Source organism: Mobula birostris, chromosome 32 (genome assembly GCF_030028105.1).
Source record: "Mobula birostris isolate sMobBir1 chromosome 32, sMobBir1.hap1, whole genome shotgun sequence".
NCBI lineage: Eukaryota > Metazoa > Chordata > Chondrichthyes > Myliobatiformes > Myliobatidae > Mobula > Mobula birostris.
Window position 1 is genome coordinate 19,181,008 of NC_092401.1, and position 13,308 is coordinate 19,194,315.

Consider the following 13,308-nt stretch of genomic DNA (forward strand, 5'->3'; position numbering starts at 1 on the left):
ACCAAGCTAGATGAATAGATCAGGGTGTCTGGACTGAAGGCGAGGTGAGTGCTGGTTCTGCTCACTGCTCCGTGACATTTACTCGGCTCCGTGCTGATCTGAGCCTGTGGCCTGTTCCAGCTACAGAGATGTCTAGCTTTGTGTCTTTCGTAAAACTTCAGTTCTGAAGCTACTTGCTTACTTTTATTGTTTGCATGATTTTGTTTTCTCTCTGTGCACCGGGTGTTTAAAGATCTTTTTTAAAATGGGTCTTTTTGAGGTTTCTTTGTTTTGTGTCTGCTGTAAGAGAATGAGTTTCAAGGTTGTGTAATGTATACATGCTTTGATAACAAAGGTACTTTGAACTTTGAGATAACACTGATCAGTTGAGGAGACCAGAGTCAACTGTTAGAGAAGAAAGGTGTCCAGAGCTGTCAGAAGCACTTCCTGCAGTTCCAAGGTCAACTCCAACAACCATGACGGAGGTGGCCCCAGAACCTGAGATAGTTTCACAGCCACAAGTCTCACATGTCAAGCAGAGTGAACCTTCTTGCCAGGAAAGACATTATCCCACAAGAATAAAGAAGCCTCCACAGTAATTAAGTATTTAGGCCTGAATGGGACAATTCAAAATTTACTATGCTGTGGATGTCTATATAGTAATTGTATTACATATTGTACTATACAGAGAGAGAGAGAGAAAACAATGTGTCACATATTTGAGTTGAGGTGTATTCTGTATTGAGTTGGAGTTTATAGCTAAGCAGGAAGGTGTATAGTGTATTTAATATTTAAGTAATATTTCAGTAATTTTGTAAATATATCGTTTGATTAAGCATTCTTTGTTTACATAATTCATTAAGGGTTTTATGTAAGAAGTACATAAATCTTTCAATTAATTTCTGGAGTTACAAAACATAACATAGGGTCCAGAATACATTTAATTGATAGTACAATGAATTTATAGGGGCATCCTAATTATATCCACCATGTATTTTGAATAAAATACATTTTTTAACATTAAAACACTCTCTTAAGTATACAACAGAACAAATCTACTCCCAATCGGCCTGAAACGTCGACTGCACCTCTTCCTACAGATGCTGCCTGGCCTGCTGCGTTCACCAGCAACTTTGATGTGTGTTGCTTGAATTTCCAGCATCTGCAGAATTCCTGTTGTTTGTTGTTGACCACCAACTAGTCTCGGTAGTCCTCCAGTAAACTACAACTCCCAGAAATAATTGCAGGTCATACGCGTGCGTAAACGTCTGTTTTTTTTAACAAGCCGACTAGTAGCGCATCTTATTTACTTTAGAGACGAACACAAGTCTCTCATTAAAGTAAATATGAGGCGCTGTGAAATTTCTTTGTCTGATTTTTAATCTTCCGCGTCGCGGATTTGTTAGAAAATCACCAGAACGGCGGCCGTTCGGAGCGTCACGGGTCAGAGGTCGTGGCGAAGTGCGGGAAAGTTTCAGCGGGCGCGGCGGCCGATGGACCTGAGCGAGTGGCGGCGGGACCCGGGCAGCAGCTGCCGAGTCAGCTCGGCTGTGGCGGCCGCCTGCCGTGAAGAGCCCTGTAGCTTGGGGGTGGACGAGGCGGGGAGGGGGCCGGTGCTGGGTGAGTGCCCGGCGTGGGGAGGGGAGAGGGATGTCAGTGAGTGTGTACCCGTCCCGGGGTCTGGGGCGGAGTGGGTGCCTCCCCGGGGAGAAGGGGTATGCCTAGGGTCAGGTGAGGAAGGGTGGGAGTGAGTGCCTGAGCTTTGAGGTGATGGTGGTGCGCGATTGAGTGCCCCGGTGGGTGAGTACTTTGGAAGGTGGGGTGGGGGTCGACCTGGAGGCGGGGTGGTCATACCACAGGAAATCAGCCCATTTGGCTCATCAGACTTGAGTTTTTTTTGGCGTGTTGGAGGCTGAGGGGGAGACCTGATAGAGAATCATAAAGTTACGAGAGGTGTACATTGATCATCATACTCTTCGCGAGGTAGAAATGTTAAACACTAGGAATTAGATGTAAGGGGGGGGAGGTGAAAAACTGTTTTACACAGATGAGTACTGGGTGCCTGGAACAGATTGCCATGGACAGTGGTGGAAGTATATATGATAGTGGCCATTCAGGCTTTTGGATAGACTCAGGGAACGGAGGGATATGGAACATGTGCTGGTGGATGGGATTGTTTTAATTTTATATCACGGTTGGACAAAAGGCCTGATCCTGTGCCATCCTGTTCTGTGTTCCAAGCCTTCACCATGATCCACCCATTTACAAGAATCCTACATTAATCCCATTACATTTTCCTTGCATTCTCACTTCCTTCCAGATCCTAACCCTCACCCAAACACAGCACCATTTACAGCAGCCAATTAACCTGCCGGCCTCCATGTTGGAGGCAATTCAAGGGCAGTGGCAGAAACTTGTACGGTCACAGTGAGACTGCGCAAACTCCACGCAGAGAGCACTGGAGATCAGGATTTGATCCCGCTCACTGTTGCTGTGCCACTGGGCTGCTTTTAAGATCTCGAAAGAGAATAGAGGGGTTAGAAAGGGGTGCCCACTCGTGCCCTCCCCTGCTCCAGATAAAACATGAAGCGCCCTGATGAATATGGTGTATGTATTAAGATGGGGGACTCATCTGTGACCACGTGAATGATGGTACAAGTTCAAAGGGCTGCATTGTTTTCTTTTGTCCATAGTTTTCACTCATTTTACATCACTTTCTTTTGCTCCCTTCCGTTAGTTGTGATCCAGGTCTCTGCACACTAGAGGATGACTGATAGTGTACTGGTTAGCACATAATAGTACCATATAAAAGAAGAGCTTCGATAGGCCTTTCCCGAATATAAGACCATGAGATAAAGGAGCAGAATGAGGACATCTGGCCCATCGAGTCTGTTCTGCCATTTCATCATGCTGCTCCATTTTCCCGTAGTCCCAATCTCTTGCCTTCTCCCCGTATCCCTTCATGTCCTGACCAAATAACCTTTGCAGTGAAACATTACAGAGAGACCATTACATTAGCAGTAAAACCATACAGTGTGTTACACAAGAATATATCAACCTTTGCCTTGTATATATGTTAAGACTTGGCCTCCAGGGCCACGCCTGTGGCAACAGATTCTACAGATTCACCACTCTCTGGCAAAAGAAATTCCTCATTTCAGTTTTAAAAGGATGCCCCTCTACTCTGAGGCTGTGTCCTCTGGTTCTAGGCTCCCCCACCATAGGAAACATCCTCTCCACATACACTCTATCAAGGCCTTTGAATATTCAATAGGGTTCAATTAGGTCACCCCCTCATTTTTCTGAATTCCAGTGAATTCAGGCCCAGAGCCATCAAACAGTCTTCATATGACAAGCCATTCAATCATTTTCGTAAACCTCCTTTGAATCCTTACTAATGTCAACATGTTCTTTCTAAGATAAGGGGCCCAAAACTGCTCACAATACTTCAAGTGAGACTTCACCAGTGTTTTATAAAGCTTCAACATTACCAACTTGTTTTTATATTCTGGTCCTCTTGAAATGAATGCTAACATCACATTTGCCTTCCTCATCAACTCAATCTGCAAATTAACTTTTAGGGAGGCCTGTATAAGGACTTCCAAGATCCTTTGCACTTCAGATTAGTGAATTTTCTCTCCATTTAGAAAATAGTCTACCCTTTTATTTCTTTTTTCAAAGTCCTTGGCCATACACTTACCCAACAGTATTCCATCTGCCACTTTTCTCATTCTCGCAATCTTCCTGTGGCCTCTCTACTTCCTCAAAACTACCTGCTCCTCCACCTATTTATGTGTCGTCCACAAACTTTGCAACAAAGCCATCAATTCTGTCATCCAATTTATTGACACACAACGTAAAAAGATGCAGTTCCTGTGGAACGCTAGTCACCAGCAGCCAACCAGAAAAGGCCCCTTTATTCCCACTTTTTTTGTACTAGAAACATAAACTTGGTTTAAAACAAAAGTCTCTGGACACAATCATTCAGTGACGTTTATTTTTCCCTCATCTGCATTTATTCATTTTCCATACAGTGTATGGCCAGCCCCAGGGGCATGGTTTTAGAATAATTTCAGTGACACGCACTGCTAGTTTCCCTTTTGAGGATTCTGCTTTTTAAAGGTGGAAGCATTAATCCTGTCATACAATGTGCTTTAAGTTACAGCTGACACTACAGCCTCAGTTGTCTTACTGTGGGGAAGCAATTAATAGTGTTTCAATGGTGCAGTTTTAATACCCATATTAACCATTTATACTTGAAAATAGATGTGTATAAAATGTGTATGTGTATAAGATGGACTATCAGAAGGATTGGATTGAAATTTAAATTAAAGTAGCAAAAAAACCAAAGCCAAAGATTTTTACAATATCTGCTATATAGTGTGAAATGTCTTGAAAGGGTGGTGGGAGGAGAAATATTTTGCAGGAAGGATTTGGATAATTATTACTTTGTGCAAAATATTAAGTTCATGTAGAGGAACCTCTATTTCAAACTAAGTGGGTGGATCTTTCAAAAAGCTAACACGGAGATGATTGAATTAATTGTTTTCAGCACTTTCTGATGTGTCCTGGGAGGGGAGAAAGGAAGGAATATCACCAGCAAGTTGTGGAATATTGAGCCATTACACACCATGTTTTACCCTAAAGGTTTAGCAGCAGGTGGCGTAGCATACTCCACAATGCTCATTAGCGTTGAAGTAGCTAATTATAGAGCTGGAAAAAGGTGCATTGATCCACTGAGAAATATTTGGCAGGTCATGATTGGTGGAAACCAGTGGTGTCATTATTGCAAGTTTGATAACTTGGGAAAACAGTCCAGTTGAAATGTTATGTGGCATCAAATAACTACTGTTACACATTGCATGGTTTGTAACACAATAGAAGCACAGCGACAACATGTATTTGTGTTTTAACGTGTACCTGTATCATGGGGCGAACTAGAGCTAAACACTGATGTATGGCTTCAGAATACAAGGATGCCCTGTAAGAACAGAGATGAGGGCAGTGAATCTATGGAATACATTGCCACATACAACTGTGGAGCCAAGTCATTGAGTATATTTAAAACGGAGGTTGATGGAGGATCTTGATTAGAGAGGGTATCAGGTTATGGGGAGAAAGCAGGAGAATGAGTTGAGTGGGAAAATAAATCAGTTCTGATTGAGTGGTGGAGCAGGGTTGATGGGCTGAATGCTTAATTTTTTTCCTACGTTATGGTTTTATAAATAAAACCTTGCTATTTTTTTCCTGTAAGCTACTTGCTTTCTGTCTTCCTGTGTATTTGTGAACAGGGAGGTTTTAAGAGTTTTGAATAATTTCACACAACATTTCCTTGCATACGGCTTTTGAAACAACAGACTAACAAAATTATTTTTGGGTTCAGTCTCATGTTTCTGTAAAGATCAAGGAACAACATATTCACCACAAACATTGACATGAATTAGGAATTTGCTGTGATGTGTCGGCGTGATATGCAGTTATAAACACCATTCAACAATTATAAGAATAACAAGTTATATAAAAACAAGTTAGAGGTTAAATTACAGATATGGAATAAAAAGTGCATAAATACCAGCATATTTATGATGTAAACAGCATTATAAAAAGTGGTTTAATGTGTCTACAGTGTAGTGCAGTGACTGAGGTAAAAGACCGAGGGGAATGGTGGGGGAGGTGGAGATCTAACTGGAATGATTGATCAAATTAACTGTATGTGGGAGGAAACTTTTAAGATGGCACAAAGTTTTTGTTTTATTAGCCATATAGCACTTTACAGGAAGGAATAAATTTAGAATCTTGGTTTAATGGAATTATATTTTCAAAGTTCAGTACTATTATGTGAAATGAATGCTCTCAAGTTTAATCCTCTCCAAGGCTGTACTGATCTGTGTGCATAGATCTTCTTCAGTAGTGTTTGGTGTCAACAACTGTTGTACTTAATGCCTACTGTTTTCCTGTTTTTCAGGGCCAATGGTCTATGGAATCTGCTTTTGCCCTCTTTCCAAGCAACAACAGCTCGAAGAGCTCAAGGTTGCTGGTATGGAAGTCTAAACATCAGCCACTACTGATAATGCAGCCGAAGTATGACAGTGCAAAACCCAAACAGAGATGCCAAACAAACAACAGCTTTGCCAGATGAGCAGCTAAAAATCTTTGCTCATGTTTCATGGAATTGATGGTGGAGAATTCAGTATTCACCCCTGTCTTTGGGGCGCTGCTCTTTGTATCAATGCTGTTGCTGGTTTTTCAAAGAAGTTATGATGAAGTCTGAATCTGAGTCAGAATTGTTGAGTGAATTTCAGACCAAATGAATGCATTTGAGTGCTGCTTATGGTAGCCATATACAAAGGGCAGAGATCTGTAGTATTCTGAGTGAGCAAGATTAAAATTTGTCAGGAATGGGAGCCATTCACCATATGGACTTTAATTCCATTATTGCTGTTGTTCTATTTATTATACTTTCACAAAGAATTGTTTATTTCTAAGAGGGTTCTGCGAATGATGCTTCTTTCTATTTTCTTTCACTTCAACAGAAAAGGTTGCAATCTTGCCGTCTCCTTGGCAAGGGTAGTTCGGACTGGGAATGGATATGATATCATAGAATACAATTGCAAAAGTGTGCAGTACACAAGGAGTGCACAATCTGTAGTATCCATGCAGAACTGTGCAATCTAAAGTCTTCCAAGTTGCACCTCGTGCCGAGTCAGTTTTGGGTGCATGCCTCATTGTCTTAAACTCCTGTGAGCTTTTTCAGGCACTTTGCTAAAATCCTTCTGCACTATTATGCTAGCCGTTGTGCATCCGTTTGCACTAACCCCTCTTTATTCTCTTAAAGTTCCCATCAACTCCCTGCAAATTCAATCACTCACCTACACTAAAGGCCAATTAACCTACCAACCCAAAACTGAGCTTAGTGGGTGGAAACAAGTGCTCAAAGGTAGCAGACTGACGATCACTGTTGCACTCTGCCCTCCAGTCTGAATGCTTATGGATGAGTATTCCCCAATATGTTTTTCTTTCTTCGAAAGTAAAGACAAAACAGTACACTCAGCCTCAGATCTGTACAACAAACCTGCCACTAAACCCAGTCCTTGCTGCTGGGAACTTGTTGCATTTCGCTGCTCTGTACTGGCATTCCTGGAGCAATATGTTGCCCATGACATAGTGTGGGAATGTTGCTTGGGTGGGCCACTCTATGCTGAGATGTGGACTCTCGCTCATTGGGTGTGAGGGCATTGCCGCTGCAAGTGTCATCAGGTTGGCCAGATCTTATAGGGTCACTCGTCACTTCATTTTGGATGTGAGAGAGGATACTGTCTTCCCTCTATTATTTGTTTTGCTGCACAACTCTTCTCAGTCCTGAGATTTCTCTTTAGTGAGGGACCTAGTGCCTAGCAGCCACCAGTCTGGGACAAAAACCTCCAGATTGGGGCAGGCATTGTAGCCAAACAGTGTGAGATACAGCAACTGCCGTCATGTACAAACGGAGTGATGGATCCCGGCAGTCTGTCCACAGCCAGAGTAGCCCAGTACTGGCATCCCAGTCAGGTTGCTGCCCTGAACCCTGCATCTAGGCAGGATAACAGTCTGGCACAGACTAGATGGGCTGAAGGGCCTGTTCCAGTGCTGTGGTCCTCTGACTGTGAGTGCTGAGCAGCTGCACTGATTGCTGCAGCCTGTCAACACTAGCCCTCTCATACGCACTTCACCTGTTACCTCCATGCCTTATTCCAGTCTAGACTCTGCTGTGCCACATAGAGATTATTTGAACTGTTGAGTGCCATTTAGATTTGAACTCTCAACCGTATTGTTGGCACATCAGCAAGAAAGGTAGTGATTAGCAGTAGCTTCCCAGCACAGTGATACTTTCAGTAAAATAGCTACTTTGTCTTGTTGAAATCCTCAACCTTTTAAAATCCTAGCATAGGTGCTGTCTGATCAATAACTTGATTTCTTTATCTCTTATTTATTCTTTTTCATTTTTTTTGTGGTTTTAGACATTATCCGCCCTTCATCATACTAAAACTCAAGAAGCAGAAATGTTGGCCATGTATGTAGTTTTATGTAAATGTTATCCTTTGGAAAGGATTATACGAACGTGCTCGGTACCTGATTCTGAGCTCACAGCAATGTGGTTGCCTTATTTGCCTTCACAAATAGCCCAGCTTGACAATTGAGTTGAATATAAATTGTTAATGATAAATAAATGCTGATCTTGTCAGAGTTAGGACTATCCTGGCAATAAATGAATATTGCTTTTGCAGTTGTTAGTTTAAAAAAAGGTGGTGGGGATCCTTACTGTCTTGGGAAGTATAAATGCCCCTGTCAAGGCAAAAAGAGGCTTCCCATTTAATATCTTTTGTGGAACTCTAGTGTAGTACTGGTTGCCAACAAGCAGCAGCATGTTTGATAGTAATTCACTGGTCTTTATTGAGAGAAATATTGGCATTGGAGGCAACACCTTTATGTGTGAGAAATATCAGCATTTATTGCATTTTCCCGGCATTTTTCTTCTAAGTTACATATCTGGTTATTAGCTATTTGTGCCTCATATGCCAGTTCCTTCTGCTAAAAATAATGCTGACGTCAGTAACATTTCTCTTTTGATATGCTTTTTGCAGACTCCAAGACATTGACAGAGAAGGAAAGGGAGAAATCGTTTGCCAAACTAGATGAAGCGAAGGATTTTATTGGCTGGGCTATTGAGATCCTTTCGCCCAATGTAATTTCAACAAGTATGCAACAAAGGTATTTCTCAATATACTGACTGAAAAGGAAGTATGTATTAATGCACCGGGGAACAACAACATAGCTGTTACTTGCTTGATGCGTGATAAGGAGTAAAGAGTTTTCAAATCCTAACAGTGAGGAATTAGTTAACTCTGTGGCACCTAGGGGTGGGGAAATTCTTATAGTATCGTAAACAGCCTATGAATCAATTGGATTATCATTAAAACACATTTGATTTTCTATGTTGTTTAGACCATAAGACTTAGGAGCAGAGTTAGGCCCAACTAATCTGCTCCACCATTCAGTCATGGCTGATTTATTATCCCTCTGAACCCCATTCTCCAGCCTTCTCCCCATAACTTTTGACACCCTAACCAATCAACAACCTAACAACCTCTGTTTTAAGTAAACCCAATGACTTATTCTCCACAGCCTTCTATGGCGATGAATTCCACAGATTCTCCACCCTCTGCTAAAGAAAATTAAAATGTTTCCTTGCCTGGTCTGGCCAAAAATATCTCCAAACTTGCTTATCTGATTATCTAACCACTCAGTTATGTTAACTTTAATACAAAACTCAAAATGAATACCTGGCTTGATTACTTATTACTGAATGTGTACATGACAAAGACTTATAACCTCCTCAGTTCGATCTTCGATTGTGTCTAAATTGGGAGCGTTTCATCACAGTCTGGCCAAGAAATGTCTATCAAAGTTAATGTGATCCAGGACAATCCTTGGCTGTACCTGTTCCACCAGCAGACGTGCTGGAGATAACGACACAGTAATATGTAGTTAGGGGGAAATGAGACCTGTTAATTTTCTCAACATCTTATCAGTTTGAAACCCTTAAAATCTATTGATAACTGCCGATTCCCTTCCCCTTTTCAGCAATATTGAAGCCCATTTGAAAGAAACACTTAAAGTACAAAGACAGAATGGTCTGTTCTCCTCTCCTATTAGATTCCTTTTTCACCTCCCACCTTCACCTATCACCTCCTACCTTCTCAATTCAACCCCCTCCCCTACTCAACTGGCTTCACCTATCACTTAGCCTGTACTCTTTCCTCTGCCTTCTGGACGGACACACACACACACACGCACGTGCGCACACACGCACACACACACACACACACACACACACACACACACACACACACACACCACCTCATTCAGACTTCTTATCCCTTCCTTTACAGTCCCAATGAAAGATCTGGGCCTGAAACATTGACTGCTTATTTCCCACCATAGATGCCAGCTGACCTGCTGAGTTACTCCAGCATTTTGTGTGTGTTGCTCTGGACTTTCAGCATCTGCTGAATATCTTGTGTTTGTGATATGTTGTAGCTGGTGGTTTTTGTTCTGGGTGTCAATGCCCCTTGGCATCACTGTAGGGACTCTTGGGGTTAGGGTCCTTGACCTGGCTGTAGAAATCATAGAAAGTTAATTATGCAGAAGGTAGCCGTTCAGCCTAATATGCCTGTGTTGATTGAAATAAAAAGATATTGTTTGAATATTCCATCCTTCAACTCTGTGTCTGTAAACATGCAGGTCACATCTTCAAGTGAATGTCTGGGTGATTTTAGATGTGATGAGGTTTCCTGCCTTTCCTCCTTTGTTCTCTAAAGCCACAACTCTGATGAAAATGTTTATGTACCAATTACTTACATCTATGCCCAACTGCTTTTGATGATCCTGCTAAGTCACGTCTAAAGGCAGTTCTTCTAAGATTGTTTTGGAGTTACTGCAATAAATCTAATTTAGTCAGAAACAGCAGAACCATGAGTCAGTGACTGTATTCTCAGTGATCAGTGACTGAATTCTGTATTTTTTTTAAAGCAACTTCCTTAAAGTGTTTGGGTGTGTACTTTTAAATGTATCAGCAGTTGTGATTTTGTGTCCTGTATGATGCTGTGCCTTTGGTTTCTTTGTCATATTTTTATTTTTGTCGTTCTTCTTAAGACATTGACAAATCTTTTATCTATTAAGCCTATGCAGGCTTACTTCTCCACACTTGCTTGTAATCTACTCTCTCTCGGACATTATCAGTACTACCTTTTTACTGACTCTCCTTCCACCCACCTACTCTTGCAATACTAGTTAACAAGCCAACCAACATGTTTTTGAGATATTAGAAGAACTTAGAGCATCTGGAGGAAACGCCCAGAGCTAGAAAGAACACATAAAAACTCAGAATAGTAATCAGGCTCAGATCCCAGTGAAGGAGTAGCAGTGTTAGCTGCTGCACCACTGTGCTATCCCGTTTTCCTATGACTACTTATTATTAGAAATGTGAAAAAGAAAGTGCTGCCACAAAAAAGCAGGATCCATCATGAAGGATCCTTACCATCCAGGCCCTGTTCTCTTCTCACTACTATCTTTGGGCAGGAGGTACAGAAGTCTTAGGTCCCACACCACCAGGTTCATGAAACAGTTATTACCCTACGACCATCAATAGCGTGGATAACTGCACTCACTTCAACTTTGAACTGATTCTACAATGTCTTGACTCCCTTCCAAGGACTCTGCAGCTCATGTTCTCAGTATTATTTTTCTTACTTGTACAATTTGTCTTCTTTTGCACACTGTTGTTTACCAGTCTTTGTTTATGTACATAGAGTTCTTCATAAATTATTGTTTTTTTTTAAACTTTCTTGTAAAAGCCTGCAAGAAAAAGAATCTCCAGGTAGTATATGGTGACACATAATTTTATAATAAATTTACTTTTGAACTTTGGAATCTATATACTGTTTTTGTGAATTAAAAGTTTTTAAGTCAAAAGCAGCAGTAAATTTAGAATATATGGAATTTATTGACTTAATGGTTTCAAAAAACAACACATGCATTCAATGTGCTAAAACCTTGCAGCTTTGAAAGTCCACTACCTTTCTTTTTAAAAAAAAGTCAGCTTTAATCCCAATAACTGAATTTTCCGTAAATGGTAGTTTCTCAGAACATAGTTGCTTAAAGTCATTTCAAGATTCAAGATTGTTTGTCATTTTTCAGTACATGAGTGTAAAGGAAAACAAAATGATTGTTTCTCCGGATCTGATGCAGCATAAAAAAACCCACAATAAGTATTAAAAAAAACAACAAATATAAATATGAAAAAATATAAATATTATAACTTTAGTTTTAAAAATGCTTGCTTAAGTTGCTTGTTCAGGGGAAAATACATATATATATATATTGTATTTTATATATATACTGTGCCTGTGTGATATAGAGATAACATTTTCAAAGTCATTTGCTGACCATGATTCTTGTTTCCAAAACAGAACCAAATGTAACCTGAATACCTTGTCTCATGATGCTGCCATTGGTCTCATCCAGTATGCATTGGATAGTGGTGTCCAAGTCAAAGAGGTGAGAACGGGAAGTTCACTGCAGAAAACTGAGTAATTCTGTGCTAAAAATCAAGTCATATTGTTAATGAAAAATTGCAATCAAAGCAGAAGTTGATGGAAATTCCCTGGAGCAATATAGAATTTGTCGGAAGAACTCAGTGGGTTGAGCATTACTTGTGGGAGGAAAGGAAACATCAACAATTATGTTCCTCCTACATATGCTGCTTGACCTGCTGAGTTCCTCCAGCAGACTATTTGCTCTAGATTCTAGCATCAGCATTCTTTTGAGTCTCTGGAAGTACCCAGCTGGCAAGCATGCAGCAAAAAGAGTTGGTAGCCTTTAGTTGTGACCGTACTAATCTTACAATTTACTTACCTTTAAATGTTAACTTTCTACCTGAAGCAATTTTAACTTACATTGGGAATCAGAAGTGCAGTAATCTAGGATCTTTATGTCCTCGTTGTCCACGGGAATGGTACCGGAGGATTGGAGGGAGGCGAATGTTGTCCCCTTGTTCAAAAAAGGTAGTAGAGATAGTCCAGGTAATTATAGACCAGTGAGCTTTACGTCTGTGGTGGGAAAGCTGTTGGAAAAGATTCTTAGAGATAGGATCTCTAGGCATTTAGAGAATCGTGGTCTGATCAGGGACAGTCAGCATGGCTTTGTGAAGGGCAGATTGTGTCTAACAAGCCTGATAGAGTTCTTTGAGGAGGTGACCAGGCATATAGATGAGGGTAGTACAGTGGATGTGATCTATATGGATTTTAGTAAGGCATTTGACAAGGTTCCACATGGTAGGCTTATTCAGAAAGTCAGAAGGCATGGGATCCAGGGAAGTTTGGCCAGGTGGATTCAGAATTGGCTTTCCTGCAGAAGGCAGAGGGTGGTGGTGGAGGGAGTACATTCAGATTGGAGGATTGTGACTAGTGGTGCCCCACAAGGATCTGTTCTAGGACCTCTACTTTTCGTGATTTTTATTATCGACCTGGATGTGGGAGAAGAGTGGGTTGGCAAGTTTGCAGACGACACAAAGGTTGGTGGTGTTGTAGATAGTGTAGAGGATTGTTGAAGATTACAGAGAGACATTGATAGGATGCAGAAGTGGGCTGAGAAGTGGCAGATGGAGTTCAACCCGGAGAAGTGTGAGGTGGTACACTTTGGAAGGACAAACTCCAAGGCAGAGTACAAAGTAAATGGCAGGATACTTGGTAGTGTAGAGGAGCAGAGGGATCTGGGGGTACATGTCCACAG

At 41.2% G+C, this 13,308-nt stretch overlaps 1 protein-coding gene across 1 annotated transcript in view; it reads left to right on the forward strand.

The window, feature by feature from the left end:
* Positions 1-1,391: 1,391 nt before the first annotated feature.
* The window catches only part of rnaseh2a (ribonuclease H2, subunit A), a 40,681-nt gene continuing 28,764 nt past the window's right edge, over positions 1,392-13,308 (forward strand). The window contains exons 1-4 of the mRNA XM_072248203.1: positions 1,392-1,599; positions 5,945-6,016; positions 8,601-8,727; positions 11,988-12,075. Coding sequence (XP_072104304.1) covers positions 1,473-1,599; positions 5,945-6,016; positions 8,601-8,727; positions 11,988-12,075 — 414 coding nt within the window. The 5' untranslated portion in view covers positions 1,392-1,472. The remainder of the gene's footprint in view (positions 1,600-5,944; positions 6,017-8,600; positions 8,728-11,987; positions 12,076-13,308) is intronic.